General features: G+C 54.2%; 2 protein-coding genes and 1 pseudogene across 4 annotated transcripts; 2 read left to right on the plus strand and 1 right to left on the minus strand.

Annotated features, from left to right (window-relative positions):
• Positions 1 to 5,278: 5,278 nt before the first annotated feature.
• Positions 5,279 to 23,880, minus strand: NUP62 (nucleoporin 62). 3 transcript variants are annotated; one of them, XM_055145787.1, is made up of 3 exons: positions 23,685 to 23,880; positions 13,668 to 13,733; positions 5,279 to 7,688 (listed from the first exon to the last, which is right to left on the minus strand). In XM_055145787.1, exon 3 carries the CDS (start codon positions 7,622 to 7,624, stop codon positions 6,074 to 6,076), a length of 1,551 nt encoding a protein of 516 aa, XP_055001762.1. In that variant the 5' UTR covers positions 7,625 to 7,688; positions 13,668 to 13,733; positions 23,685 to 23,880; the 3' UTR covers positions 5,279 to 6,073. The 3 variants fall into 3 exon arrangements, with proteins under 3 accessions (XP_055001762.1, XP_055001760.1, XP_055001761.1); XM_055145785.1 differs by lacking the exon at positions 13,668 to 13,733 and having other exon boundaries at positions 23,685 to 23,879; XM_055145786.1 differs by lacking the exons at positions 13,668 to 13,733; positions 23,685 to 23,880 and adding an exon at positions 23,575 to 23,652.
• Positions 11,975 to 13,172, plus strand: LOC101544211 (60S ribosomal protein L7-like; annotated as a pseudogene).
• On the plus strand, positions 23,624 to 27,838 carry ATF5 (activating transcription factor 5). Its single transcript, XM_004619858.2, has 3 exons — positions 23,624 to 23,760; positions 25,216 to 25,516; positions 26,814 to 27,838. Exons 2-3 carry the CDS (start codon positions 25,339 to 25,341, stop codon positions 27,464 to 27,466), a joined length of 831 nt encoding a protein of 276 aa, XP_004619915.1. The 5' UTR covers positions 23,624 to 23,760; positions 25,216 to 25,338; the 3' UTR covers positions 27,467 to 27,838.
• Positions 27,839 to 27,905: the final 67 nt, after the last annotated feature.

Consider the following 27,905-nt stretch of genomic DNA (forward strand, 5'->3'; position numbering starts at 1 on the left):
TCTGTTTTTTTTTCCCTTCTGGCCCCTAATAATTGTGGGGCTGCTGGGTGCAGGAAGCCAAGGGTGGGTGGCTGCCCATCCAAGCAGGGAAGAGGGGGTGCTGCCTGACTCGGGGCTGCATGCTTCCTGTGGACCTCGTGTGTTGTCCCCTCTCCCCCTCTGTGAGATGCAGCAGGAAGATTCTAGGGGGCATGAAGGTTTTACAGAGCTGGGGGGCTCTGGGTCTGAAGACCATTCTCGGACCTCCCCAGTCCTGCAGTCAGAACCATGGCAGCATGAACCCAGAGAACTGAGGAGTGACACTTCAGACAAAGGCTTTTTGTTCCTGGGCAGGACAGTGCAGTGTTTAGGGCTACTTGCATTTACGATCCCTCCCGGCAGGGCTCAGGGGACCATATGGGTGGGTGTTGGGGATGGATGCCAAGATCAGAGACATGGTTTGTGTGAGATGACCTGGCCCCAGAGACACTCCGCCACCACAGCCTCAGGGGGCCACAGGGACTTGGGGAGAGCTTTAGCCAAGGAAACCTGTCGGGGTTCCCTGAACCTGGGACTTTCTCTCCGTTAGGGGAAGGAAGAGGCAGCCAGAGGGCAGGAAACATTCCCTGCAGCAGGCTGGGAAGTCCCCCATGGAGTTCAAGGGGATGTGGTGAGTGGGACAGTGAGTCAGGACACATGTGACATGGGGGCCAAGGAGAAAAATGAACAGGACAGACACATCTGTGGCCACTGGGGAAAAGCCAAGACTATATCTGTGTCAGGGCAGCCGCACCCCATTTCTCTGGAAGTCTTGTGGTTACCCGGCAGAGCAGGGTGCTGGGGCTGGGGGTGACACGCAGAGCTTGACTGCTTTCTGCTCCCCAATTCTGGTGGACTCCCCTGTGGCCTGCTCCACTTCATGGTGAGACCCCTCAGGAAGAAAGCAGAGGGCGGGGGCAGCAGAGCCCAGAAGCTCCCTGGATGTGCCCATTAGGGTTGATCTGTGGGGCTCCAGGGGTGTCTCTGGCAGACACCCAGTCCCTCCCATGTGGACTGCTGTTCAGGGTCTTCCTGGCTCCAGGCACACCACCAGCTCAGCCCGTAAGCCAGGATACCAGAGCCTTGCTCAAGAGTCGGGGGGCAAGGGATGGGAACAGGGAGCCAGCGTCTGGCTCAGGCAGGAGCTACTCTGCTCTCCACTCAGTGAAATACAGAGCCTTGCGCTACAACCCGCCACGGCTGCCATTGTTCATTCATCAGGGATTTAGGCATCATGGCCCTCACCGTCTCCGAGTGCAGTAGGGGAAACTGAGGTGCACCAGGGAACAAGTGTCAGAACCTGCTTGTGGTCTAGTACCCTGGATCCGGCCCATGTTGTCGTTTGGAGGGTGCCTGGGATCAGTCAGTTTCCCAGTTTCAAGGCCAGCACTCTACCACCGGCCCACTCCTGACATAGGGCTGGGGGAGGGGAGGTGTAACATCTCAGCTTTTGGGTACCCATCCAGAGCACTACAAAAGAACACTAAACAGCCTAGTGGGCCTCAACCCACCAGATGCCAGGACAACAGGTCTCTTCTGGCATACCCACTACCCTGGCTGAGGACCCTGGGACTAGAGAGAAGGAAAGAGGCTGCCACGAGAAATCGGGGGTGGGGGGGACCGGAGGGTGACAGGCAGTATGTCCTGTGCACCTCCTGGCATCCGCACTCAGCACATTCCTTATACAGTTGTGAAGAAACACATGGGGGGCTGGGGCTATAGTACAGTGGGGAGGGCATTTGTCTTACGCAAGGCATCCCAAGTGGTCCCCCACCAGGAGTGATTCTTAACTGTAGAGCCGGGAGTAAGTCCTGAGCACCCCTAGGTGTGGTCCAAATAACAAAAAAGGAACCAACGGGAAGCAACACTTCAGCCAGGATCAAGCACCTATGCCTGGAACTCAACCATAACTCTAAGTGTGTCCTGATAAAAAACACCCACTACTGGGGCTGGAGAGATAGCACAGCGGGTAGGGCGTATCCCATATGGTCCCCTGAGCACGGCCAGGGGTAATTCCTGAGTGCAGAGCCAGGAGTAACCCCTGTGCATCGCCAGGTGTGACCCAAAAAGCCAAAAAAAAAACAAAACCCAAAAAACCACCCACTACTGAACCTCCCCCTCCCCCACGAGGTTGGTGAGCTTTGAAGCTGCCGGAGATCAGCCGGCCCCAGGAGAGCACTAGACCTTACCCACTTTCCTCCCAGTCCCAGGGCCCCAAGGGGACACTCACAGCACAGATGGCTCTGGGGGCCGCTCCCAGCGCCCATGGCCCTGAAGTTAGCCCAGGACAGAAGTCATCTTGAAGTATGTGTGAACCTGGCAGCGCTGCCGGCTGTCAGACCAGGTCCGGGTCCTGGCGGGGAGAGCAGGTGGGAGGCTAGGGGGGTGGCAGGGCCCTGCTCATACACATTTGCTTCGGAAAAGTCAAATGTATAAAACGGATGAGGGTAACAACCCGATGCTCTCGTTGCCTCACATCTGTCCCATATACATTTTGTCCCTCTGTCGATTTGTCTTTTGGGGGTGCCAGGGATGGAACCCAGGCTCACGAGGCATGTCATCCATCACTCAGCACATCCCCTGGCCCAAGGAAACCTCAGGCTGTTTCTCTGGAACAGGAGTCGCCAATCCTTTCCTGTCAGTATTTGGGGCCTTCAGGATGGGGCAGGTAGGGACAATGAGGCCTAGCTAGAATCTGAGTGGTTTGGAAACTTGAGAGCAGTGGTCAGCTGGCCTAGAGTGGCAGGCTTCGAGCGCCAACACTTTCGGTTCCAGAAGCTTCAGAAGCCATTGAATACCTTTCATCCAACAGAGCAGACATCCAGGAGATGGCACAGTGGGGGAAGGTGCTTGCCTTGAACGCAGCTGGAGTGGGATCCATCACTGGCAGGGCTTATGGTCCCCAGAGCACCATCAAGAATTGGGGGCTGGAGCGATAGCACAGTGGGTAGGGTGTTTGCCTTGCACACAGCCGACCCAGGTTCGATTACCAGCATCCCATATGGTCCCCTGAGCGCCACCAGGGGTGATTCCTGAGTGCAGAGCCAGGAGCAGCCCCTGTGCATCGCCAGGTGTGACCCAAAAAACAAACAAACAAAAAAAGAATGATCCCTGAACACAGCCCACCAGTGTGGTCAAATCCCAAGTCAATTTTAACAGTGGTTAAAATGCTTACTTTGCATGAAGCCAAACCCTCTAGAGACTGCATGTGTCCCAAGCACCACCATGAGTGACCCTTGATTACCGGTGGGTATGTGGCTCCCAAACCAATACCAGGGGCTGGAGCGATGGCACAGCGGGTAGGGCATTTGCCTTGCACACGGCTGACCCGGGTTCGATTCCCAGCATCCCATATGGTGCCCTGAGTACCACCAGGGGTGATTCCTGAGTGTAAAGTCAGGAATAAGCCCGTGTATCACCGGGTGTGACCCAAAAAGAAAAAAGAAGCAAAAAACAACAACAAACAAACAAACAAAAAAACCAAAAACAGAGTTCAGGATCCTGGTGCTGTCCTGAGGGCCTGAGCTGCACTGCACCGCTGGGGCCCAAGGACTGAACTGTGGGAAGCCCAGAATAAAGTCAAAGACTGGGATGGTGACTCAAGGGGCAGGAGTGCATGGTTTGCACGAGGGAGATCTGGGTTCAAGCCCTAGCAACACAACAGTTCCTCAGTACTGGCAGGAGCAACTCCTGAGAACCCACGAGTAGCCTCCAAGCAGGTGTGACCCCCAAAGTATTCAGTAAATAAAATGCCATACATCCACTCGCCACTGTTACCCCTCATATGGGAAAAAGGAAGTTTTGTGAGGAGTCACCTTCAAGAGCCTGATTCCGAATTAGTCACCACATTGCTGTGTCCGTATTAACTAAGCCACAGAACTTAAGCAGGTGTTTGTGTGCGCTGGCGGGGCAGCGAGCTTCCTTCCTGGAAAGGGAAACTGCAGTTATGATGAAGTCCCCCTTTGCCTCCCCGCCCCCGCAGGGTGGTACCTGGCCAGCTGTTGCTCTGAGACCATCAACCAGGCCGCCCTTTCCTCCTTTCATAACTGTGCCTGAGGACACCGCCACCAACCATCGCATGAGTAGACCCAAGCTGCTGTTTTTTTTTTTTTTTGGGGGGGGGGTGGGGTGTCACACCCGGCGATGCACAGTGGTTACTCCTGGCTCTGCACTCAGGAATTACTCCAGGTGGTGCTTGGGGGACCATACGGGATGCTGGGAATTGAACCCAAGTCGGTTGTGTGCAAGCAAACACCCTACCCACTGTGCTACCGCTCTAGCCCCTGCTGTGTTTAGTGGGGCATCCAAGACGCCATGGGCTGTAGGGAGAAAGAGCAGTCCTCTGATTTGGTTTTGGAGTCACTCTTGGTGCTTGGTGGCTTGGGGGAGTCAGCAGTATGCAAGCCAAGCTCTTTCCTCCTTGTGCCCAAACTCACCAGCCCCTCAAATTGTTTTTATTTATAAATGCAGCCATGAGAATGTTTGGTGCTCCGATGTTCATCTCTGGACAGGCATATTAGAAATGCAGGCTCAAGACCACCTGCCTCGACTGCGGGCTCCCTGCCCAGCCTCAGCGCCAGATTAGGGGCTTCAAACATGAGGAATTTGTGTGACACCCCCACCCCAGATCAGAGGTATTACACAGCTGCCTTATGGGGCAAAGTGACCTCATGGGTGTAGTGAAGTTTTTGAGAAGCCTTTTTTTTTCTTTTTGGGTCACACCTGGCGATGCACAGGGGTTACTCCTGGCTCTGCACTCAGGAATTACTCCTGGTGGTTGTCAGGGAACCATATGGGATGCTGGAAATCGGACCCGGGTAGGCCGCGTGCAAGGCAAGCGCTCTACCTGCTGTGCTATCACTCCAGCCCCTTGAGAAGCCTTTTTTTTTTGGGAGGGTGGGGGGTGGTCTCCCTCTTCAAGTTCACCTCTCAGATTGATTCTTCAGGGTTTCTGGGGGGTGGGACCTGTCTGCAAAGCTGAAGGAGAAGCTGGTCCCTGACTGTCACTTCCGGAAACCAGAGCACGGGGCTTGCCTTGGCATGCACATACCAAGGGTGCCAAAGGCCGGTCAGGCTGCCACGTGAAGATCCCATGCGACCCACACTCAACTGTGGACACACAACTATGCATGAAACAGCGAGGGGAAGACGGAGATGGGTACTGCCCTCTGCTCAGCAGAGCTTCAGAGGGAATTCCACTCAGCTGACCCTTCTAGAAGACATCCTTCCCCCACTGTAAGTCACCCACAAACAAAAGCCATTTTTGTTCCACGTTTTTATTTGAGAAAGTGACACCAAGTTCTGGGTATGTGAGTGCAGCTGAGCATACAGATGCTTACACAGGACACTCAGGATGCACCAGTCGTGCCATCTGCTCCAACCAGGCGGGACATGGCGTGGGAAGCTCAGATGGAGTCTGTGGACTCGGGAGTTGTGGCTGTTTCACAAATTGGTTAGTTTCATGTGAGTCTCCTCTAAGTGAGAGGGACTGTTGCCAAGAATCAAGAGGGAACAGAACAGTCCCCACCTATATGGCTCCTTATTGAAGGTTGAGGCCCGCATGCACCAGAGTGTGCCAAGTGTTAATCTAAGGGGCCAGCTCAGGACAGCAACGTGACACAGCTATAGGCAGCAGAAAGGGCTTCCTGGAGGAGGTGAAACCGAGAAGTCTGCAGGAGGTGGTAGCTGGGAAGAGGGCAGGCAAGGCTTCTGGCCCACCTGAGCCCTGCCACACCTCGGTTCAGTCCCTCACTTGACCTCCCACCTCTGCGATTCTCCATCTCTGCACCTGATTCACAGTCCACCAGGGCGGGCGCTGGTGGGAAAGTCTCGCTCACTGCCAACACCCCTGAGCCTTGGTCTCTCCGTAGTGCATGGGCAGAGAGGAGTGTGCGAGGAGCAGGTGGAAAGGCTGAGGGTACCAAAGACTGCTGATGCGAAGACACGCACACAGGAGCGTTCTCACAGCACGACCATTGGAAAGGAAGAACAAACAAGAATTTCATCGCTAGTGAACCTGTTCAGTACCCGGACCCTCCCGCCCCCATAGCCCAGCTCAGTCAAACGTGATCCGGAAGCTGCGCTCCTGCTCCTTGCGCCGCCCCTCGCACACCTTGGTCACCTCCTCCACCTTCCTCTGCAGCAGCGCGGAGTTCTGGTCAATCCACTGCAGTGAATCCATGTGAGCATTGAGGATCTTGCAGATCTGCTGCAGTGGGTCGCTGGTGTCCGCGGGTCCCCCAGATGTGTTCAGGTGCTCGATGATGTCCTTGAGGTCCTGGGCCATGCGCTTCAGCTGTGCGTCGATGTTCTCGGCCAGCTTGTAGGTTTTCTCACGCTCCTCGTCGGCGTGCTGCAGGTACACGGTCCCGCTCTGCTCCTTTACTGACTCCTCCAGTGGGCTCAGCAGGTCTTCCAACTCCTTCTGCTGCGAGAGGATGAAGTCGAGCTCCTGGTCCAGTCGCTTCTGGTCCAGCTTCACCTTCTCCACCTCACGGTGCAGGGTGGTGATCTTCTCACCGTTCTCAATCAACGTGCGATCCCAGGCATTGACCTGCGTGGCCTGCTGCAGGAAGTGGCGCTCCTGGTCCTCCAGCTCCAGGCTCCACTTGTTGATCAGGCTCTCCAGTTGCGCATAGGTCATCACAGGACTGGCTGACACTCCCGTGGTTGTACTGGAGGTTTGCAAGTTGGGCTGCAAGTTGCCAGAGAGGCCCGTTGGTGCTCCTGACTTCAGGGTAAAGGTGCTGCCAGTAGTGGTGGTGGCGGAGGTGGCAGTGGATGTCGCTGTGGAAGCCGAACTTACTCCAGGGGTCTTCAGGTTAAAGCCCTGTGTTGCGGTGCCGGGAGCCCCCGCTGAGGTCGAGGTGCCGAGGGAGAGTGCGCTGCTGCTGCTGCTGGCTGAGGCTGGAGTGGTGGCGATGGAAGCAAAAAGTGTGGTTCCAGCACTGGTGCTGGCAGCGGCAAGGGTGGGAACAGCAGGCTGTGTGGTCCCCGCTGCTGTGGCCGCTGCTGGTGTGGCTGAAGTGAAGGGCAACGTGGCAAGTGTCGTAGGCTGGGTTGTGCTCCCCAAGGAGCCAAGAGTGAAACCAGAGGATGCGGTCTGGGACGAGCCTCCACCTGTGAATGAGAAGCCTCCAGGTGTGCTGGAGGGGGCGGCAGACGTGGTCGAGGCGGAGCTGAACACGAAGCCAGTGGGTGCCGGGCCCTGGCTGGAGGTGGTGGTGCTGGAGATGGCATTGGTGAGGGTGCTGCCGCTCAGCCCGAAGCCGCCAGTGGCAGTTGTGGTGGGGGTGGCCGTGGCGTGGCTCAAGTTCAGCTTTGGAATGCTGACGCCCAAGGAGAAGCCCGATCCTCCTGATGCGGGGGTCGAGGCTCCAAAACTGAACCCCGAGGTCTGGGCTGCTGGAGTCTGGGAACTGAGTGAGAACAAGCTGGTGGAAGGGGTACTTGCAGCCGGCTGGGAGGGGGTCCCAAAATTAAACCCGCCAGTGCCGGTCGTGGAGAAAGAAAACCCTGTAGCAGGGGTGGTCGTCGCCGTCTTTGAAGTGCCAAAAGTGAACCCGCCTGTTGGGGCGCCCGCGCCTCCAAAGTTAAACCCGCTCATGGCTCCAGACTCTGGTGGCAGCAGCTACTCAGGCTCCCAAAGCAGATCCGCCGGCGTCTGCGACCTTGGGAAGATTTTCAAAGCAGAGGAAGTTAGATGGGGCAGGAGAAAAGCAACCAGGGACCCATGAGTGTGGCCAGCGGGGTGTGGGGACCAGGCAGCTCTAATGGTAGTTGTGGGGGTAGGGGGAATGCGGGGATGGAGCAGTTCTCATGGCAGCTGCGGGGTATGGGGCTGGGCAGCCACCCTCTTGCTTCCTGCAGTGGCAACCACAGAAACCAGAAAAGAAAGGTCCAGGAATACCTACAGGGTAAAGCAGGCACCCGAACCACCTCAGACCAGATTGCTAGGAACCTGGCAAGAGGACCAGGAAAGCAAGGAACGACTCCAGGACCTGCTTCAGCTTCTCGCTGACTGACTTCAGAACACAGTCCTCTGGACACAGAGACACAGCTCCAGTACCACACACCTCTCCCCTGGGGGGCTGCAGGATGTGTCCTTCTCCTAACAGCAGGCCCTAACACCTTTGCCCAAGATGGGCACAAGCCCAGAAGTCCACTGGGGAGCTCTGTGCCCCTGGCCACAGTGATGGCTTCAAGGAGACACATCCAGGACCCCCTCACTCACAGGCACTGGGACCACTAGGTGTGAGCCCGTAGCTCTCCCACAGGAAGGGGGGGGGGTCCCCTGCCTGTCCATCTCCCCACAAGATCTGAGTTAGGGGGCAACTGAATGGGAATGGAAAAGAGTCCCTGGGAAGGTGGGGTCAGGGGTAAGCAGAGTCCAGATTCACACTTTCCCTACAGAGGCAAGGAGAGGGGGCCTGGGGCCCAAGAGAACTGTGATGACCTGCCAAGGTTACCTGCACAGTCAGCACGGTGGGGGCAGGGCCCAGGTCTATTCACCACCCTCCCTCCCTGGCCCAGACTAGAGTATCAATCAGATCCAGGCCGCCCACTTGCACCATAAGAGCATGCTTCCCCAGGAGAAGCTGGCACTGCCAAAGTGAAGCAAAGAAGAGCAGGAAGTAAATGGGGCACACTTCCTGGGAAAGGTGGAGGATATGTCTGGGCAAGCATGTGTGTTCTAGCCGGCTGCAGACTGAGGCTTGCAGGCAGAAGCAAAGTTTCAAGGTCACTGAGGTAATTGGGGCACTGCTACCCACCCTCTGTCTCAGTCCCACATGCCACAACCACCTGCTGTCACTATCCAGAAAAGCTGTAAGACTCCTGGGATCCCCTCAGGCTCAGGCTGTTCTGGGAGTTGCACTCAGTCATGGCCACCAGGTGGAGCTACAACAGCAGAGTTCAAGGCAGGGACAGGCTCCACTGCCCCATCTCACATAGGTTTAACTATGTAAGACTTGGAGAAAGGGGACTGGAGTGATAGGTGACAAGCAGCAGGGAACTTGCCTTGCATGCGTCCAAGCTAGGTCCGATTCCCAGCACTCTATATGGTTCCCGGAGTCTGCCATCAGTGATCCCAGAGCAGAGCAGAAGTAAGCCCTGGGCACCACTGTGTGAGGCCCAAAAAAGAAGACTCGGAGAAAGTAGGGACCAGAGATAGTATAGTAGGGAGGGCACCTGCCTTGCCCACAGCTGAGCCAGGTTCGACCCCAGGCAGAACGGTCACTGAGCCCACCACTAGGAGCAATTCTGGTGCACAGAGGCAGGAATAAACCCTGAGCACCACAGGTGTGGCTACCCCACAAAAAAGCCAAAGATATGGAGAAAATTTTAATGGGTCCACAGATCAGGGGGCTCTGGAAGACTTTCTTCTTCTGCCACCATTAGTAGGCCCACTTGTAGCAGCCTAGCAGACACACCCAACAATCTCCTGGGTCACAGAAAAACCCTCTCTATTCCTCACCACAGGCAAGATACAGCCAGAGTCTACCTTCCAGAACACAGATCAGAAGCAACCACACTGGACCACAAACCCGATCTCAGCCAAGGTAGAGTCTGTCAGGAAGCTTAAGTAATCCAGGTGGGTTCCAGGGTTCCTAGTTCAGTTTGACCTGAACTAGGATTGAAGGACTTACCTGGTTGGGAGAGGTGGCAGCCTCGCATCCACCTGGCTGCCTCAAACCCCCTCCGGGGAGCACGGCCAACCCCTGCACAACAGGGTTCAGAGGCTGGAGCTCTTTTCTATGAGAACGCATGGCAGAAACCTCACAGTGCCACCTCAAATTCAAGGCTGTCTCTCCTACATACAAGGTGCCCCCAAACAGGAAAGGAAAGTGGCACAAAGACTCTCACCTCCAGGGCGGGGGGCACTTGCCTTGCATGCGAACAACCCAGGTTCAATCTTCGGCGCCCCATATAATCCCCCAAGATGCCAGGAGTGATCCTTAAGTGCAGAGTCAAAGGTTTGGCAAAAAATTTAAACCCTGAGCACTACCAGGTGTGCCCCTGCCCCCCTCAGGAAAAAAACAAACCCAAGAGACCGACCTATTACTGACAAAGCTGTCTCTGACCACCATTCTTTACTCTGGCTCCAACACCAGCAGGTTCCTGCCAAGAGGATGGACATTTGTGTGTGTTCACAGCCAACAAGGGTGTGTGGTCACGGCTCTTCCTTACCATATCGTGTTACTACAAGCTCTGTTTCCTTCCCTGTGGTCCCTCAGTCCCTACAGGGCAACAGCCCAAATTATTCTGCCAGCCTTACTTCGGGGTGTGCAGGAGGCTTCCGCAGACCGTCGCTGCAGCAGGTCTCTGGTTCAAGCCATGGGAACGAGACTGGCACTCTCCCAATGCAGAGTCCCAGGAGGAGCACCACTGGCCATGGAATTTGCTGCACTTGAACCTTCCCAGGGAATACCAACTTGTCCTCCAACCTGTTTTTACCTGTGTTAACACTAACAGGCAGCTCTCAAGAAGTATTCAGTTACCACCTGTCAGTACCTATGATTACTGAAGTTCTACCAAGCTAATGTACCAACAGCATTTATTAAAAAATTAGAGGAGCTGAGAGATAGTACAGCGGTCAAGTGTTTTCCCTGCACACAGCCAATCCGGTTTGATCCAGGGCCTCACATAGGGTACCCTAAGCACAGAGTCAGGAGTAAACCCGGGGCATTGGTGGGAGTAATAACCCACTTGCAAAAAGGTAGCAAAAATTATCCTCAGCTTACAAAGTCTTAGTACACTGAGTGAGTAAAGAGCTTTGATTAGAACCTACAAGAAGCCCAAGGGAAGTTGTGATTAAGTGCCTGGGGAAGGGCAATGGGAGTGCCATGGAGGCATGGAAACCCTCCTAGAGAGGGAAGCCATGTTTGAAGAATGTGGACAAATTATCTAGGAAGGTCTGCTTAGCATCGAATTCTGGCAAAGGGCTGCTGACATGGGTAAAGCCAAAAAAAAAAAAAAAGGCATGAATGTCCATATTAGAAGCAAGAGAAATATGCTCAGTGTCCCAGAGCCACTAGGCTGGACAGGCCAGAAAGGTCTCTCTCATGCGTAAGCCCCTGGAAGTGAGCTGTGGCCACACCCACCCCCCTAACACCCCTCACCCCACCAGCCAGCCAGGATGTGAAGAAAGTGGAATCCTCATTTACCCTTTACCCACAAGTGTTCTCTCTCTCTCTCTCTCTCTCTCTCTCTCTCTCTCTCTCTCTCTCTCTCACACACACACACACACACACAGAACCAGGATGTGAAGAAAGTGGAGTGAATGAACACACCCACACACCCACACACCTAGGATGTGAAGAAAGTGGAACCCTCATTTACCCACAGTGGAAACATGAAAGAGCGTAGCCAATTTTTTTTTTTTTTTTTTTTTTAGCTTTTTGGGTCACACCCAGTGATGCTCAGGGGGTTACTCCTGGCTCTGCACTCAGGAATCACTCCTGGCGGTGCTGGGGGACCATATGGGATGCCAGGGATCCAACCTGGGTCGGCCATGTGCAAGGCAAATGCCCTCCCCACTGTGCTATCGCTCCGGCCCCAGAGTGTAGCCAATTTGAAAACAGGTCAACAGTTCCTGAGATGCTGAAAGAGCTGATTAGTTACTATGATTCTGTGGCAAAATTGGACTGTGAATAGAAATGGTTTTTGTTAAAAGGGTAATGAAAATGGTCTAAAATTAGATTGTGGGGGCTGGAGAAATAGCACATGTACAAATAGTACAAACAGAATGTGTAGGGTGCTTGACCTGCAGGCAGCCAAAACCTGTTTGATCCCCTACCAGCACCACCTGGAGTTATCAAGCCTTGAGCAGTGCCATCTGAGCCATAAAAACAAAAACAAATTACACTGTGGTTACACAATTCTGAATGTGCTAAAAACCAGTTAAATATACATTTTAAATAAATGGTAAAAAGGAAGCTCTTTTCTGACTGGAACCATGGAGGGCGCAGAAGAGAAGAAAAAGAAGGTCCCTGCTAAGCCAGCAGCAGCGACCGAAGAAAAGAAAAAGAAGCTTCCTGATGTGCTGGAAACCCTGAAGAAAAAGCTAAAGAATTTCACAGAGCTGAAGATCAAGCGCCTGAGAAAGAAGTTTGCTCAAAAGATACTCCGAGGGGCTGAAGCAATAGCACAGCGGGTAGGGCATTTGCCTTGCACGCGGCCAACCCGGGTTCGATTCCCAGCATCCCATATGGTCCCCCAAGCACCGCCAGGAGTAATTCCTGAGTGCATGAGCCAGAAGTAACCCTTGTGCATTCGCTGGGTGTGACCCAAAAACCAAAAACCAAAAAAAAAAAAAAAAAAAAAAAGATACTTTGAAAGGCGAGGAGGAAGCTGATCTACGAAAAAGTTAAGCATTATCACAAGGAGTATAGGAAGATGTACAGGACAGAGATTCACATGGTGGGGCTGGAGCGATAGCACAGCGGATAGGGGGTTTGCCTTGCACGCGGCCGACCCGGGTTCTAATCCCAGCATCCCATATGGTCCCCTGAGCACTGCCAGGGGTAATTCCTGAGTGAAGAGCCAGGAGTAACCCCTGTGCATCGCCGGGTGTGACCCCAAAACCAAAAAAAAAGAGAGATTCACATGGCTAGGATGGTGAGAAAAGCTGGCAACTTTTATGTTCCTGCGAAACCCAAATTGGCTTTCATCATCAGAATCAGAGGTATCAATGGTGTGAGAGCCCCAAGGCCCGAAAGGTGTTACAGCTTCTCCGCTTTCACCAGATCTTCAATGGTACCTTTGTTAAACTCAACAAGGCTTCAATTAACATGCTGAGGATCGTGGAACCTTATATTGCATGGGGGTACCCAAACCGGAAGTCAGTAAATGAACTGATATACAAGCGTGGTTATGGCACAATCCACAAGAATCGAATTGCCCTAACGGATGATGCACTGATAGCGCGAACTCTGGGTAAATACGGCATTGTCTGCATGGTGTGCATGAAGGATCTGATTCATGAGATCTATACTGTTGGAAAACGCTTCAAAGAGGCTAACAACTTCCTCTGGCCCTTCAAATGATCTTCTCCCCGGGGTGGGATGAAGAAAAAGACCACCCATTTTGTAGAAGGTGGAGATGCTGGCAACAGAGAAGACCAGATCAACCGGCTGATTAGACAGATGAACTAAGGTATCTACCGTACTTTTATAATCTGGTCAGTAAATAAATGACTGCTTTCAAATTGAAATAAATAAATAAATAAATGGTAAGAACTGATGATTAAAAGGCAGTCAGGGCTGGAGCGATAGCAAAGCGGGTAGGGCGTTTGCCTTGCAAACAGCCAACCTGGGTTCGATTCCCAGCATCTGTATGGTACCCTGAGCACCACCAGGAGTAATTCCTGAGCGCATGAGCCAGGAGTAACCTCTGTGTATCGCCGGGTGTGAAAGGCAGTTAATGGAATGGCAGAAAGAGAAATCCCAACCTTTACCCACCTCCCTGCTGGGGCAGTGGTCTGCCAGTGTCCATGGCATCACACTAAGACTGATGGAGGAGCGGGGGGGTGGGGGGGGGAGAGAATATATGAGAGAGAGGGAGGAAGGGAGGGGGAGGAGAGAAAGAGAGAGGGAGAGAGGGAGGGAGGGAGGGAGAGGGAGAGAGAAAGAGAGAAAGAGAACACACACCTGTGCTTGTTCCCCAGCCTCACTCCTGTAATCAACACCAGCTTCCCAGAGGAAATGGTGATGTCACTGGGGGAGAATGGAAAGGTGCAGGTCAGGCTGAGGTAGAGACAGTTGCCATGGAGACAGTTTCTCCGTGCTCTAGGTAGGCACAAGCAGCCAGAGGTGCAGGGAGGGGTGGTGCAATGAATGGGGACCAACTATAGCCCCCAAGGACCTCCAATACTAACATTTTGGGCATTTATGAAGTGTGAGGCAAGCCTGTTCACAATACTTTTCCCACAAAGTGGGTTTTTTTTGGTTTGCTTTTTGTGTCATACCCTGTGATGCTCAGGGGTTACTCCTGGCTCTGCACTCAGGAATTACTCCTGACGGTCTCAAGGACCCATATGGGATGCCAAAGACCACACCTGGGTCAGCTTCGTGCAAGGCAAACCCCCTATGCTTTACTATTGCTCCAGACCCAAGAGCATTAATTTTTAAAGGGACAGGTGTTAGACTTTGTATGACTGAAACCAATCATAAACAACTTTCTAACTATCTCATGGTGATTCAACTAAAAAATACTTAAATTTTTTTCCTACACACAAACAAAAATCTCAACTTTCTCCACACAGCTCCCCAGTCATCAGTGTCCCAATTCACCTCAAACTAAGTTCCGATCTTAAGTAGCTTGCTTAAGTCACAAGCGGAAGTTGCCCCAGAATGCCCAGTCCAAGCTGGCTCTGATGGGGACTTTTCCAAGGAGGCAAATTCCCACCTCCATTCCCGCAGCAAATGCAGTCCCATTCCCTGATCTCTAAGGACATTCCTGGGCAGCTCTGTCACCTTCACTCTCAAATACAAGTCCCCCAGCTGCATACTCCAAGTTGTATGGGAACAATGGGCCATGTTCAGCTGGTAGGGCACCACACCTAGGTTCAATCCCCGGAACCCCATACGGTTCCTAACCCACAGGTGTGATCCCTGAGTGCAGAGCCAAGAGTTAGCCCTGAGCAGTCAGGTGTGGCCCAAATTAAAAAATAAACAAAAGAGGGATCGCCTGCTCTTTCCTAGTCCCACCCCTTAGGGTTTTTTGGTGGGGTTTTTTGGGTGTGGCCCCCAAACCAAAAAGCACGTCCTCCAGCCCACAGTGTCATCTAGGTTCAGCTCGGAGAGGGGACAGAGGGAATGCAAAGGCTCTAGAAGTAATCATGCGGAGTGGGGTTTGTTGCCAATGACTCCCCCATGCTCTGCCCCAACCTCCCTCTACACTTCACATTGTGATTGCCAGTGGGAGACACACGGCCAGGCTCACATCTGCTCCTTTTCTCTGTGCCTCAGGGACACTGGGGGGCCAGGTAGCTGCAGCCCACCATATGGCAGACACTGGCTGCCCTGCTGCTGAGGGGAAAGCAGCCCTGCCACAGGGCCCTCCTCCTGAGTCATTTTTGGGTTAGACAGAAGAGAGTGGCTGACCAGGGTTTAATCCCTGAGTGCAGAGTCATTTCCACCCATGCCAACACTGGGCATGACCACTCTGATCAGGAGGAATGCAGACAAAAATAAGAGCACCCTAGCTCACACCTCAGCACAGCAGACATATGGATGCTGCCCAGAACAATAGAGCCGAGGGCGGGTCTGCAGCAACAGCTGCGCTACCTTGTACCTCCTACTCCCCTAAGGAGACTCTGGCAACCATCCTGTCAGTCTCCAGAGCAAACCTCTGAACCTCTGGCAGAGTCATCCAACTCTGCCCAGATTCCTTAGATCTCCCGGACACCCTCTTCCTGGAGCCTTCTCAGGGTTCTATGGTGGGCATCCCAAGCCTCCCAGCAAGATAAAGGGGGTGCAGGGCCCATTCCAGAAATGGGTCTCAGTGGTAAACCACCTCCCTTGTCCGTATGTGACCTGGGTTTGATTCTCAGCAGCACAAAGCCAAACTAAAACCAACACTCCAAAACAGAGTTAACAGAATCCCAGCCAAACTCTTCCTCTCTGGGGCTGGAGCAATAGCACAGCGGGTAGGGCGTTTGCCTTGCATGCGGCCGACCTGGGTTCAATTCCCAGCATCCCATATGGTCCCCTGCACACCGCTAGGGGTGATTCCTGAGTGCAGAGCCAGGGAGCCAGGAGTAACCCCTGTGCATCACCAGGTGTGACCCAAAAAGCAAAAAAAAAAAAAAGAAAGAAAGAAAGAAAAAGAAAAAACCCAAAAAACAAAACAAAAACCAAACTCTTCCTCTCTGATTCTCTTCAGACCCCCTGTCTGATCCCCCCCAATGGAGTTGGGCTCTGCTCTGTCGAGCCCCTGAATGGGGGGGAAGGGCAGGGTCATCAAAATTAGTTGGTTTGTTTGTTTTGATTTTTGGGTCACACCTGGCTATGCACAGGGGTTACTCCTGGCTCTACACTCAGGAATTACTCCTGGCAGTGCTCAGGGGACCATACGGGATACTGGGAATCGAACCCGGGTTGGTCGCGTGCAAGGTAAACATCCTACCCACTGTGCTATCACTCCAGCCCCAAAATTAGTTTTCTTTTTTTTTTTGGGGGGGGGGTCACACCCGGCGATGCACAGGGGTTACTCTTGGCTCTGCACTCAGGAATTACCTCTGGCAGTGCTCAGGGGACCATATGGGGTGTTGGGAATCGAACCCGGGTAGGCCGAGTGAAAGGCAAACGCCCTACCCGCTGTGCTATTGCTCCAGCCCCCCCAAAATTAGTTTTTAAATGAACTTAAGGTCAACAGAAAACATGTGGCTTGTTGCCTGCGGGTGTGGGGAGGCTGAGCAAGCAGAGCCAGGACCAGCACTAGACCAGCTTTTTAGTTCTTGGTTCCCAAACACCATCTCCTGAGGAGGGGACTCTTACGGGCCCCACTTCACTGAAGAGGGAGGGGTGGGCATCCTCTTTACTGTTGGCCACAGAGTGATGGCCAACATGAGCTGAAGGACACCATCAATGACCTTGTTCGTCCTGTCCTTTTCCCAGAGTGAGATAGTGTGGAGATGAGAATGGGGACACCCCAGGGCCTTACCAGTCAAATGAGGAAAGTGAAGTTGTGGTAGGCTAGGTAACATCCCCCAAAATGTCCACATTTTAATTCACAGAATGTGAATGTGTTAGCATGTATGTCCATGCTAGGTACAAGCCCTGAGTCCTGCACCACCTCCCAGACCAGGACACAATTTTTTTTTCTTTTTGCTTTTTTGGGTCACACCTGGTGATGCACAGGGGTTACTCCTGGCTCATGCACTCAGGAATTACTGACGGTGCCCGGGGGACCATGTGGGATGCTGGGAATCGAACCCTGGTCAGCCACTTGCAAGGCAAACGCCCTACCCACTGTGCTATCGCTCCAGCCCCCGGACACAATTCTTGACTCCATGAATGTAGGGATTAAGCGCACTGCTGAAAGCCACAAATACAGTTACTCAGCCGCAGGACACAGAAAGGGACAGAGGCTCTGTGTGGGGCTTCAGAACTCCGAGCTGCTGGGCCACGTGGCCGGTCGCGGCTCTCTGCCCTTTCCCCAACTGAGCTGGCCTTGGCCTTCCTGCCCTTGTTTGCCAGGAGGCCCACCTCCAACCCAGGCCTGCATGACCCAGAAATCTGCCCCAGCACCTCTCCAGGGGTTGAGGTGTCAAATTCCAGCCTCTGCACAAGCCATTCACTTTACTAAGAACTGGAGGAGGGGCTGAAGGGACAGTACAGAGGGAAAGGCACCTGCCTTGCACACAGCTGACCCGAACCAGCACCATATATGGTGTCCAGAATCCTGTCAGGAGTAGCCCACCCCCCAGCCCCCCATGAACTGAGGCTGGAGAGACAGACCACACAGGGGCCCAAGCCAGGCTGGCATACAGCCAACTTTGGTTCCATCCCCAGCACCATTAGGAGTTACCCCTGAGTGCAGAACTAGGAGCAGCCCTGAGAACTTCTGGGTGTGCCCCAAGCTGCCACCCTCCAAAAAAGAACTGAGGTCTATTGAGGCATCTGTACTGGGGTGAGGGCTGGATTCTGGGAACAAGGAGAGTCTGACCTTGCCTTGAAGCACTTAAGAGAAACTGCCCTGTTTACAGATGTCTGTCCACGAGGCCATGCAAGCAAAGAGCAGTGGAACAAGTGAGAGAAGCAAGCAGGCCCAGGAAGTTCTTGGCTCTGCAGACTGTTTCACACGAACCCCTAACACCCTCAGGGCACTTCCCAGAGGGCAGGTCCCATTGAAAGGGTTCTATTACTCTATAGGCAGGGTCTCTAGCCCCATTTTATGGATAAGGAGGCTGTCACCAGGATGGTCACAAAAGTGGGGCAGGGATGTCAATCTGCCATTGTCTCCAGGGCTACCCTCTGACTCCTTCAGTGGACAGCAGCAAGCATCCCATTCAGGCACGTGGGCTCATGGGGTGGGGTAGGGTGCAGGGGTAGTGGTGTCTCTTCCCTCCAATAAACAGCAGGCACACCTGAGGTGAAAGGCTAGACTGGATGGCCCCTTGGGTCAGGATATGGACTCCAGAGCTCAGGAGGAGACAGCGTGCCCCCGGAGGCCTGAGGCACTGCAGTGTTCTTTCACCTCAGTGTGTCTGTCTTGCCCCCTGAGATTCACATTAGCCCCTGGGCTCTGAGACCCCCCCCCTTTTGGCATTCTGCCTTGAGGGTCCCTAGCAGGCACCAAGATCCCTGGCCTCAACCATCCCCCCTGCTGAAGTGCCTCTCCTGATCCAAGGCTCTGCTCACTAAGAGCTGTTTGTTGCCAGGTGCAGGCCCCCCAGAGAATCCCCTCCCATCAAAGAGGCGGGTGATGCAATCTGCCTGCAACCGCCTGACGCCTCACTCCCCAAGCCAGGCCCCTCCGCATGGAAAAAGAGTTCCCAAAAGCCCCACCCCTGCTTCTTGCCCAAGCTCTGGAGTCCAAGGGGCTGGGCACCCCTAGCCTGTTGGATACTGCAAAGTTGGGGTGGGGGGAGTGTAGGATAACATAGTCTCAGGTAGTTTAGGTTTATCGGGTCGGTCCCACCACAGTGCTCCCATTCCTGTGTTTATTTGTAATTTCTTTCTTTGTGCTCTGTGACTTGTAAATATTGTTTTTCTCTTTTCCTTGAGTCCTTTGTATAGTTTATTCAGAGCTATGTCCTTTTGTATGAGCACAGGAAGACTGTAGCAAATGCTATGCTTTTGTAACCTGGAGTCATTTGACTCTACATATTTTCCTCCTGGGCATCTGTTCTCTCAACCTAAGCCTCAGCTGCCCTTACTTCCTAGCACCCCCAAAGGCAGGGTCCTGATGAGGGAAGGGATGGACCCAGGGCAAGCGGTGAGTTATGTGCTGCCCTAGCATCGAGATGGGCCTGGCCAAAGCGCCTAATGCTTAACTGCAAGTTAAGAGCTTGGTCGTGGACAAATGCTGTAACGATCCAAAAAGCAGTAACTAGATTCAGACCCTGCTACGGTTAGGAATGATTAACCCGGCCTGAGCGCTGTAGTCTGAGTCTGTGGCAAGATGTTCCCAGGAGAGCTGCCGTACAAGCCTCAATGTATCGCTTACTGCGCTTACTGCGTCCATACAAAAATAACTAGTATTAAGATGTTGATTGAGTTATTGGACTAAGCAAAGGAGAAAAGCACCTTAAGAGGTATTTTGCCTGCAGACAGTCAGGAAGGGCTTTGGAACACCTCTAGGTAGTGTTTCCTTTGAACTTGGTGGGCCCTGAGGAAGGGCTTTCTTACGTTGATTTTGCTCCAGACTGGGTGTAGTGTGGGCCCAGAGGGCAAGATGGAGAGAGACAAGTAGAGGTGAAGAGACTAGTGAGAAGAGGATAATTCCAAGAGCTGGGATAGAGGAATGAAGAGTGCTGGGGGAGAGAGATGAGAGGCAGGAAGAGAGAGTGAGGGAGTCAGTTACTGGGGAAGAAGCAGTCAGAGTTAGAATCCAGAGAAGAGAGAGCGAGCCCAGGCTGGAGATGGAGCGCGGAGAGATGAGCGGGAGAGACAGGAGGAGATGGAAAAGAGGAGCAGTGGCAGACTAGAATGGGGAGCTTAGTAAGACTGGAACAGATGCGTGGAGAAAATGGAATAAAGGGCAACTGATCAATCAACCAGCTTGGCCCTATTCCATCTGCCCCATGGCCTGGGCCACCCTGGCTGGGTAAGCGGCCAGGGATCGACAAACCCCCCCCCCACAGGCGGCAGAAGGGGAGAGCCGGCCGCCCTGGCAGACTTTTATAAAGGGGAGTATTTGGCACTGGAGGGGATACAGGCCTGGGCTGGAGGTAGGCATGGATCAGGGCACAAGGTCCCAAGATCCCAGGCCACAAGGCACCCTGGATGGATACTCCAGGGCTAAACATCAAATAGGCAGGAAAGGACGAGTTGGGAAACGGAGCCACAGGGCCCAGTCAAGGTGCCTGGTGAGGAGTGGGGCACCTTCAGTATGAGTGAGGAAGTACAGATGCCCACCAATGGCCAGACAGAAAGGCACAGGGGCTGGAAACTGCATGTCCTATCTAGGACGTGCATTTCCAGTCAAATAAGGTATTCAGGGCTGCAGAGTCAGTGCAGAGAAGTGAAGCCCAGGCTTTGCATCCGAGAGCCCTGGGTTTAATCCCATGCCTCAATCTGGGCTCCATTTCCAGCACTATATGGCCCCCTGAGAATGGCTGGCTCCAGCCTGAGAAGTCTGGCAGCACAGGGCTTGAGCAGCATTGCATCCTCAGGCCCGGCATGAATGAACAGGCCCAGCTGGGAGAGAATTAATTGTTGTGGTGGGTCTCCAAACTTCTGAGCACGACTTGCAACCTGTCCTTCACCGAGGGGCTGCCTGCATTCTTTCAGGCACTACTTCCTTTCCTTTTGGCATTTCTCCTCTCTCTCTCACTTAAGAATCCCACATTCTCCTTAGAATCTGTCCCCGATCTCAATGGAACTGTATCACTGTCATCCTGTTGCTCATCAATTTGCTTGAGCAGGCACCAGTAACATCTCCATGAGACTTCTTGTTACTGTTTTTGGCATATCGAATACGCCACAGGTAGCTTGCCAGGCTCTGCCATGAGGGCGGGATACTCTCGGTAGCTTGCCGGGCTCTCCAAGAGGGACGGAGGAACCGAACCCGGGTCGGCCGCATGCAAGGCAAAATGCCCTCCCCGCTGCGCTATCGCTCCAGCCCCTCAATGGAACTATTTTACTTCATACAAAACCAACAAAATTGTTATCTCAGTCTATAAGGAAAAACCAAGTTAGGGATGCTTCACAGAATATCTGCTGGACACTGAGAATCTGAGAAATTTCAACACACCAAGAAGCTAAAGGGCAACGGACTGTAACACGGCATCTGGGAAGGTTCCTGGAACCAATTTGGGCCTTAGGTCACAAATAGCAAATCCAAATAGAGTGTGGCATTCGGCCTACAGAAATATGTCAAAATTACATTTATTCTTTAGGGGTGATATACACACCATGGCACTGTCGATGTCAGTGGGGACAGTGGAGAAGGATATATGGAAATGAAAATATTGCACTACCACGGCAACTTCTACGCAAGTCAAAAATGATCCCCAAGAAAATGGTTAGTACAACCATGGTGGGAGATAGCACAGGGCTAAGGCACTTGACTGGCAACCAGGTGATGAAGGTTCAACCCCCAGCACTACATACATAGGGGTCCCAAAGCACCCCCAAGGGTCTCTCCTGAGCAGAGCCAAAAAATACCTCTGAGCACCAACAAATGTGTGCCACCCCTTCTCTGAAGGGCAGACTGGATAAACTATGGTTCATAATATACACAAGAGTATTACTCAGCCACAAGAAAAGATAAATTGTACAATTTGCTGTTACAAGGATCGATCTGGAGAGTGCAGTTTAGAGAAACAGAGACCAAGACACAATGAGCTCCCTCATATGTGGGATTATAAAGAAAATTAACAGGGCCAGAGAAGCAGGACAGCAGTTGGGCACCTGCCTGCATGTGGCTGATCCCAGTTCAATCCCTGGTATCCCATAGGGTGGCTTTAGTGCCAGGAGTGAGTCCTGAATAAAGAGCCAGAAGAAACCCCTACGCACCACTGGATATGGCCCCCAAAACAAAACCTTAACAGTGGAATAACACATGCCCAGAGGCAACAGAAACAAAGAACAGGGGAGCTGGTCTTCAGTATAACCCTTGGGGAGGGACAGGACAAGAAGGGAACACTACACAAAGGGAGCCATGGTGGAGGTTAAAGGCAGTCAGTCCAGTGTTATTTGCCTTGCATGCAGCCAACCTGGGTTCAATTCCCAGCATCCCATATCGTTCCCCAAGCACCACCAGGAGTGATTCCTGAATGCAGAGCCAGGAGTAACCCCTGAGCATTGCTGGGTGTTGCAACGCCGGATGTGACCCAAAAAGCCCCGCCCCCAAAAAAGGTTGGGGGAAAAAAAGCGCCCCTGGAGGGTGGGATGGGGGGGCCCTCCCCACTGGTGGAAGAAAGTGGACAGAGGTGAAGGTGATTTATTGAAACACTGTATTCCTGAAACCTAATCATGAATAACTTTGTGATTCATAGGGATTTATTAAAAACACAAACCCAATCCCAATCCCAAAGCAGAATTCGAAAAGTCTTTAAAGATTGGGAGTGGGTAAGACTATGCCACCTCTTGCCAACAATTCTCTAAACCCCACCAGCCACCACTTCAATTTGGACACTGAAAGGCCCAAGAGACCTACCTGGTCCTTCAGTCTTTATTTTTATTTTTTTGCTTTTTGGGTCACACCCGGCAATGCACAGGGGTCATTCCTGGCTCATGCACTCAGGAATTACCCCTGGCGGTGCTCAGAGGACCCTATGGGATGCTGGAATTCGAACCCGGGTCGGCCGCGTGCAAGGCAAACGCCCTACCCGCTATGTTATCACTCCAGCCCCCTGGTCCTTCAGTTTTAAACTGCTGGTTGTTCCACAGTGTAGACAATCATCCCGGGTTAAGAACTCCTCTGCAGCTCCGTTGTGCAATGGGGAGGGTTGGGGGGGGGGGGCAAGGAAGAGGGCTAGTGAACCCACAGTTATCCTGGCAGCCCTAAATAGGTACTGCTCATCAATGGTCATCTTACCAGGGCGCAAACTGGACACCAGCAAGCAAAGGAAGCCGCTAGTGTCTCAAGGGCAGTTCAGGTTTGAACTCACAGCCTGACTCCATCATGGCCTTGAGCCCTTGAGCTACCTACGCAACGGCGTGCCCCTCACCCTTCAACCCCCAAGGCAACACTGGACAAGTGCTTCCACATTGTCTGAGCAGTTGAAAGTCTAGGAGGCTCTGGGCGTCCATCATTAGGCATGGGAATTGGGATGGAAATGGACACTGTGGAGAAACAGAAGATTTGGGTGCAGGATGAGACCGGGCCGCGGAGCAGCAGCACCTCCGCCAGGCACTCAGGGCTCAGGCTGCGGTTTCAAAGGCGGCCGCTCACTTTATCGGGTCTCTCCTCCATCCGCCTGATCTCCCTGACAAGTCCGCCCAGCTAGACAGCCACCTGCCTCCAGGACACCCCGCCGGCACCCGACTGAATCAAGTTCCCGGACTCCCGGCAATTTCGAATCCTCTGAAAACGGTCCCCAGCTAGGAACGGAGGCCGGGAGGATGGAGAGGAGGCCGCCGGAAGCGCGGGGAGGGGGCGAGGCACGGACCGGCCGAGTCCCGGGTCGGAAAGTGGGGTACCGGACCCCGAGTCCCAGGCAAAGGCTGGAACCCCAGTGATTGGGACGATAGCGGGGGACCGGATGCCGGGTCCGAGGCGCCAACAAGGCTGGGGCGTCGGGGTCGGGCGGAGGCTGGGGCCGCGTCCCGAGGGGGCAGCGCGGGGCGGGGCGCGGAAGGATCTGGGAGCGCCGCGCTGTGCCGCCCTTGGTATATCTGCCCGGCTCCCGCCGGGCCGTCTCATTCCCCAGCCTCCGCTCACCACTTCTTCTCACGCGACCGCGCCGCCGCAGCGCCTTCCGCGTCAGTCCCCGCCATGGCCCTGTAGGCGCAAACTCCCCCTGCGTGCCCCCGGCCCAACGCTGCGCTCACCGCGTCTGCGCTCCTCTACTACCGCCTTTCCCCTTCAGCCGAGGCCGCCGCCGCCTCTCCTTTGCGTAGCCATGGAGTGAGTAACCGCTCGGGCCACCCTTTCCAACCGCCTTTCCCGCCCTTTCGAAGCTCGCCGCCCTCACGAGCGGGCTTGAGGGGGGTGGGGAGACGGGAGTGAGGAATGACGGTCGCGCCGGCGCAGAAAAGGCCAGACGGCGGCAATGCGCAGCCGAGCATGCGCACTCGGCTCAGCGGGGCGGGCGGCGGGGGCGGGGGCGTCGCCGCGCTGAGCACTAGTCTCGCGAGGGGATGTTGGTTTGCCGGCTTCGGCGCGCGCTCTTCCCGAGGCGCATGCGCGGGGCGCCGCCACGCATGCGCACTGATTCCCCAAACGGACGGGACGAGCCCCAGGACGGCAGAGCATGCGCCTGAGCTTTCGGCCAGAGCGCCTCGTGGAGAAAGACGAGTTACAGTCTGGACGCCACATTGTTCAGGCGCCGTACACTGCTTCCGTTCTTTCACGCCCGCTGGGGCGGGACCTGGTTTAGATTGACCAATAGAGGGCGGGCTTTAGGGAGGGTGGGGCTAGCACTTGCGGCATCGCGAGGGGTGGGATTTGGAATTAGAGGCGTGGCTAAACTGCCTTCACCAGGGAAGGAATTAAGGCCGGAGAAAGAGGCGGAGCCTGGGATAACTGGAGGCGGGGAGGAGGTACCCCTAGGGACGCAGTTCCCCTTGGGAACTGGTTTGAGGGGCAAGTTAGGAAATGAAGAAAAAACTTTTTTTTTTTCATCACACCCGGCAATACACAGGGGTTACTCCTAAATTATTTCTGGCGGTGCTCGGGGGACCATATGGGATGCTAGGAATCGAACCCAGGTCTGTACTGAACTGGGTTGGATCTACAGCATTTCATATGGTAACACGGCCCCCCTCCCCCCACGCACACCACCTCAACCCCAAGCACTGCCAGGAATAATTGGGCACCATTGGGTGTGGCCCCCAAAACAAAAATAAATAAAAATTTTAGAGAAAGGAGTGCAGCAAGAATAAAACACCCCTTAGATTTTTTTCTTTCTTTCTTTTAATTTTAAATGGTATAGTGGAGCTGGAGGGACAGTACAGCAGGTAGGGCGTTTGCCTTGCATGCGGCTGACCCGGGTTGGATTCCCAGCATCCCATATGGTCCCCCAAACACTGTCAGAAGTAATTCCTGAGTCCAAAGCCAGGAGTAACCCCTGTGTATCGCTGGGTGTGACCCAAAAAGAAAAAAAAAGTATAGTATGGGGGGAGGAGGGCGCCTATGGAAATTCCCCTGGGAGGCCCCATTAAATTTCTGTGCTGAAGTTGATCAAGTCTAATGGGAATTCCCCTGGGAGTGGGGATGTTGGGGGGATTAGTAGAAAGGGCCAAAGCTAGACCTGGTTGGAGGGGTTGAGAATCCCCAGGCATCTGGTAGTGTGTTGGTTCTCTTTCACTTTGGCAGATGGCTGCTGTGACCCTGACCCTCCCCTCTCTCTCTTACTTTCAGGTCCTCCACTCACGCCTTGGTGTCTCTCTACACCCCACTGAGCAACTTGCCGAGTGTCTTTTCCACTGTTGGTGTCACCCGACGCCTCTGTGACCATCCAGGCCCAGCATCTGACCTGCAGCCATGTCTCTCCTGGCAACCCTGGGGCTGGAGCTGGACAGGGCCCTGCTCCCAGCTAGCGGGCTGGGCTGGCTCGTAGACTATGGGAAACTCCCCCTGGCCCCTGCCCCCCTGGCTCCCTATGAGGTCCTCGGGGGAGCCCTGGAGGGCGGGCTTCCAGGGGGGGGAGAGCCCCTGCCAGGTAAGGCCTCCTGAGGAATGGAGGGGGAATCATGGTGGAGGATGGTTCATTCATTCATTCATTCTCTAGCACAGAGGCCCTTGGATGTGCCAGGCCTAGGTTCAGGTGCTGGGGAAAACGCATGGAACTAGACCCACATAGCTTCGGTCTTTTTGGCCCTCACTCTGGAGAAGAGCTAGGCAGGGCATATTCCTTGACAACACGCTGGGCAAAATGGGAAGCATTTGACACTAGGGGCCCCACTCAGCTGGCCAGGAAGCCTTCTGAACATTGATCATGTTTGGGTCGAAGCCTAAGTGGAAAGATGTGAGTCATGAAAAAGACATGGGCAGGGCTTGGGAGGGAGCCTGGAGCACTATTGCACTTGCTTTGTTCCATTCGAAAACAAAATAAGTGGAGTTCATGCCCAATTCAATCAGCTTAATCAATGGCTGAATAAATAGTACTCCTACATTAAAAAAAAATAATAAAAAATAAATAAAACTGGGGCAGAGTGATCGGATAGAGGGTAGGGCATTTGCCTTGCACATTGCTCCCCGGCACCATGTACAGTCCCCACCAGGAGCAATTGCTGAACACAGCCAGGAGTAAGCCCTGAACACTACCAGGTATGACCTCCAAAACCAAAAGAACAAAAAATTGGGCCAGAGCGATAGTACAGCAGGTAGGGCATTTGCCATGCACACAGCACTATCTGACATCCCATATCATCCCCTGAGCACAGCTAGGAGTAATCTCTGAGCATTGCCAGGTGGTCCCAAAAAGCAAAAAAAAAAGAACTTAAGAGGTGTTTTTAGAAAATGAGGCTGGAGAGATAGTTTAGCAAGTAGAGCTAAACTTGCATATGGCCGACTTGGGTTCCATCTCCAGCACACAGTATAGTTCCCTGAGCCCCAGCAAGAGGGCTCCTTGAGCACAGAGCCAGGAGTAAGCAAGCCCTGAGCACCACTGGGTGTGACCCCAAAACCAACAAAGAAAAAGATCATTTAAATAAAACCTCTTTGGGGTAGAGAGCCTAGGGGGCTCAGGCTGGGGCAGGAGTCACTTCAGAGTACCACGTACTTCATATGGGGGGGGCGGTGCCGACCCTGGAGGAATTCAGGGCAACAGCACCTCGAGGGGAAGGATGTGCTTTTCCTTTGCCTTTGAACGGAAACCTTGAGTCAGCCGAGGATACACAGACATCGCAGAGATGGGGACCAGGGAGGTGCGGCCTGTAGGCCTGGGGACTAGCAAGCTGGAGGTGTGGAGGAGGCCCAGTGAGAGCACCTCACAAGGAACGTGTGTCTCCCTGCAGGTGACGGCTTCTCTGACTGGATGACTGAGCGGGTTGACTTCACAGCCCTCCTCCCTCTGGAGTCCCCCTTGCCCCCAGGCCCCCTGCCCCCCCAATCCCCACCACCCCCTGACCTGGAAGCCATGGCCTCCCTTCTTAAGAAGGAGCTGGAGCAGATGGAAGACTTGTTTCTCGATGCCCCCCTGCTCCCACCCTCCTCTCCGCCACCCCCAGTCCCCGCCCTGCCCCTTCCGCTCCCTCTGCCCACCTTTGACCTCCCACAGCCTCCAGCCCTGGACACCCTTGACCTCTTGGCCATCTACTGCCGCGGTGAGGCTGGCCAAGGGGAGCCAGGGCTGGCACCCCTGCCCCCGCAACAGTCCCCTCCACCCCCACCACCCCAGCCCTCCCGCCCAGTCCCCTACCCACATCCCGCCACCATCCGAGGGGACCGGAAGCAAAAGAAGAGGGACCAGAACAAGTCGGCGGCTCTGAGGTACCGCCAGAGGAAGAGGGCAGAGGGCGAGGCCCTGGAGGGCGAGTGCCAGGGCCTGGAGGCCCGGAACCGGGAGCTGAGGGAGCGGGCCGAGTCAGTGGAGCGGGAGATTCAGTATGTGAAGGATCTGCTCATCGAGGTTTACAAGGCCCGGAGCCAGAGGGGCCGCAGCAGTTAGGAGTGCGGGCCACTGTAGCCCTGCCCCCGCCACGCTCCTCCCCTGCCCTCAGCCCTGGTCCTGACTCCCTCCGAAGAACCATCACTATCTCCTCTGACCATCTCCTCCCTACACCCCTTCACCACCATCTCCTCCCTATACCCTCCACCACCATCTCCTCCCTACACCCCTCCACTCACACAGGGCTGAGGAATAGGCGGGCAGGAAGGAATTTGGAAACACAGGTGAGGTCAGGGGCAAGAGGCCAGGGGGCTACCCAAGAGGAGCAGGGGAGGAGGGTGAGCTGAAGTCAGGGAGGAGTGAGAGAAGAACAGGACCTTACAATAGGAGAGGAACAAGCCAGGTGACGGGGACCAGCGGTGGGGTGGGGTGGGGAGCACAGAGCAGGGGTCTCCAGGCGGGGGGGAGGGGTGCCGGGCAGGGGGTAGTGTGGGTTTTC

Source organism: Sorex araneus, chromosome 8 (genome assembly GCF_027595985.1).
Source record: "Sorex araneus isolate mSorAra2 chromosome 8, mSorAra2.pri, whole genome shotgun sequence".
NCBI classification, from domain to species: domain Eukaryota; kingdom Metazoa; phylum Chordata; class Mammalia; order Eulipotyphla; family Soricidae; genus Sorex; species Sorex araneus.